The sequence below is a fragment of the Dipodomys ordii genome, unplaced genomic scaffold (assembly GCF_000151885.1).
Source record: "Dipodomys ordii isolate 6190 unplaced genomic scaffold, Dord_2.0 Scaffold25, whole genome shotgun sequence".
NCBI lineage: Eukaryota > Metazoa > Chordata > Mammalia > Rodentia > Heteromyidae > Dipodomys > Dipodomys ordii.
This window is the reverse complement of record NW_012267241.1, coordinates 12697008-12700432: the sequence shown is the minus strand read 5'-3', so window position 1 is coordinate 12700432 and position 3425 is coordinate 12697008. Positions and strand designations below refer to the sequence as shown.

General features: G+C 36.8%; 1 protein-coding gene across 1 annotated transcript in view; it reads right to left on the bottom strand.

Annotated features, from left to right (window-relative positions):
- The window catches only part of Dsc2 (desmocollin 2), a 26339-nt gene extending 26280 nt beyond the window's left edge, over window positions 1-59 (bottom strand). The window contains exon 1 of the mRNA XM_013014809.1: window positions 6-59. Within this exon, the coding sequence (XP_012870263.1) occupies window positions 6-59 (54 nt within the window). The remainder of the gene's footprint in view (window positions 1-5) is intronic.
- Between the last annotated feature and the right edge of the window lie 3366 nt (window positions 60-3425).

Below are 3425 nucleotides of genomic sequence, written 5' to 3'. Positions count from 1 at the left end.
CAAACCTCATCTCTGTATGCCCGACTATCTCCAATGCAGAAGTCTGTCTCCATCACCATCGAAACCAGGATTTTGAGAAAGATGGGTGATTTACGTTTTGATTTGAAGAGCACTTAAAGTTAATGAATTGCTGCAATACTTAAGCAGGCAGATTAAAATATAAAAGCCTTGTGCTTTCAGCCCTTCTGAAAGCCATGACAGGGCTTCTGACTCATCCTTCTGTACCTCTTTTCAATTACCGACTTAAACCCCGTAAGTCTGACCACAAAGGAGAAACTTGTCTCTGCCATTTTGTTTGGTTTGTCTCCAAAGAGGTAATTCTACAGAAACCTATTTGAAGGACCAAGGATCACACTGGCACCATTTCAGTCCTTGAAAAATGTTGATCACACCAAATAACACTACGTACACACTCAGAGGGATTATGCTGAGTATATACTTAAACTCAACACTTATGCCCAACTTTACAAGCCTGACACTTGATGTATTGCTTCCATGTAGATGCCACATAATTAGCTGTTCTATTGTCTCCCTATTCATAAAATTATCACCAAACCTTTGCTAGCTAGTAAAAGAAGCCTGGCTCATCAGGATGAGACCAGAGTTGTCAGGCTTTTGTCTCCATGTTTTTCAACCTTCATGTTTTTCTAACAATGATTTCATAAACAACTGTCACCCTATTAGTGATGACTTCATAGTCTCAAGCTCAGAGAAGTGAGGTAGTCTCAGCTTCCCGAAATCCACTCAGACTGTCATCACAGTATCTAACAATAGAACCTTTCCAAACTCTGGCCTACCTTTCCACCCCAGATGCCTTAAGAATGGATCATGTTTCCTCATTCCAGAAAAAGGTGGAAAAGCATCTTGACAGCAATCATCCTAAGTGTTTACTGTCATCTCTCACACTAGATAACTGAGACTACTAAAAATGGTGAGTTTTGGTTGTTTCACACGCATATATGCGTGAACTAGTGTATGTGTACTTATACGTGGGTCTACTAATCAAATTCAATCTTGCTTACATACCAAAATACATATTTGTAGTAAATCATAAGAATGAAATAAATTATAAACCAGTTCTTTTTATAGTGCTTTTCATTTAGTAAACCCTGAATAAGAGCAAGCTAATGAATGGATTCTGTAGCAATTCTGTAGCAACTGTCAGGGAACAGCTCATAATAAAGGCTCTGCCTTTAATGGAAGTCATCAGTATATTAATGTATCTTTCCACCAGTAAGTGTACTATGGGAGAATGAATTGTTGATAGTATGACACTTTCATTCTTTTGGTATTAACTAATTAAAAATATCAAGTACCCACTGTACCTTGGGTGATGTTCAGGGTACTGGTAATAAACTGGTCAACTGTTCAAAAATGACACTTGCTTAAGGGAAGATCTGAAGAATTGTAATGTGAGTAGGAAGAAGTATTTTCCACTTGAGATTTACATAATGTCAACATCTTTGAAAAAAAAGATTCATCACAAGCAAGGTAAAAAATAAAACATAAGCAGCATTTTATAAACACCAAAGATTACCAACATCAAAATCATTAATGTCTTCATGAGTTATGAAATATTACTCTCTTCTTCACTGGACAAGAAGCTTGCCATTAGGGAAGATGAACTCATCAGAAACCTTTACCTTGGCTCATTGGATGATTGATACCTCCTGCTTTCTTCTTTCCTCGCTACAGGTATTTATGCATTCTCTTGCTGACTTTGAGCTCCTTGGGCTCTGCTTGGTTTCTATATGTTGTTCCTCTGCCTCTAAATATCGCTACACACAAATATGTCAGCATATTTTCAGACCATAGCATTTATCAGGTTCCTTCTCCTATGTGTGCTTTGTACATGCTTCACCCTCTAGAATGAACCTCTGGTTAACTCCTGTCTACTCTATAAATGTCAGTTTCTATTTTCCCCCTCCCAGATCAAACCTTCCTTAGTAAGCTATTGATTGTAATTTATAGGGATTATTAAAGTACAGTGTTAAATTTCTTTGAGCATTTTTTTATTAAATCACTGCAGTAATCTGTCTTTGTTTGGCTTACTGTTGTATTTCCCAGCACAATCATAATTCCCAAGAAAGAGCAGTCACTTGATTGAATGAGTAAGCAAATGTGCAACTAAATAAATAACAAAAGAGCAGTGGGTTTGGACATTTTTTTGGCAAGTCATTCTTTTGCTTATTCTATTACCACTGTCTCTTAGCACACTGAGTAATACCTTAGGTCAAATTGATTTCCATATGCTAGAATATATTTGATAAAATATAAAATGGAGCAACCAAAAATTTCTAGAATAAAAATTGACAAGTACAATTACATGGAGGAAGTTTAACTTAGAACTGAAGATAAACTTGTTTATAAATTGGGAACTTAATTCCTGATAAAAGTGGCAGAGAAGAAGAAATTTTTGAGTAATGACATTGTGTGGGGTAAAAAAAATATATCATTATTAGAGAAAAATAAAACTGGTCTTCTAGCCAGGCACTTGTGGCTCATGCTTGTTGTTCTAGCTTCTCCAGGAGGCTGAGATCTGAGGAATGTGGTTCAAAGCCTGCCCAGGCAGTAAACACCAGGAGACTCTTATCTCTAGGTAACTACCAGAAAACCATAAGTGGAGCTGTGAGCACTAGCCTTGAGCAAAAGAGCTCAGGGACAGGGCTCAAACCTTGAGAGCAAGCCCCAGATGGGCTAATCTTTACTGCATTGGAGGACAATATAGGAAAACATCGATATGGCCCAAGAGTAGAAAAGATGTTTGAATTAAAGTAAAATAAAATACAATTGCTGGATGCCTGTGGCTCACACTTATAATCCTAGCTACTCAAGAAGCAAACCCGCCGGGGCAGGAAAGTCCATGAAACTCTCATCTCCAATAAACCACCAGAAAACTGGAAGTGGCGCTGTAGTTCAAGTGGTAGAGCGCTAGCCTTGAGCTGAAGAGCTGAGGGGTGCTCAGGCCCAGAGTTCAAGCCCCACAACCAACAAAAAAAAAAAATACAATCAAGAAATTTAAAAAATGCTTTATACTATACTGTCATTCAGGCTTCTATTCAACAAAAATAGACACTATGAGTAAAATAAATAGACAGAAGCTAGATTGGCATAAGCCATTTGTTATAACCAAAACAGATAAAGGGGGAAAGACTGAGAGAATAAAATGAACTCCTGCATGACAAGAAGAACATGAGAAAACCACAAGAGAAAAAAATGGAAAAAAATATATGACCAGGCATTTTTATAACAAAGAAATCGCAAAGCATACAACATCAATTTTAGTAAACCAGATTAAAGGCCAACTAAAATAATAAATTATCCTTTTGGATAATTGTCCTTTTGGAAAAAATGAAAAGCTGAATTATAGCAAATATGAATAAATATGGATACTTGAGAAGCCTGAAATAATGATGTATTTGATA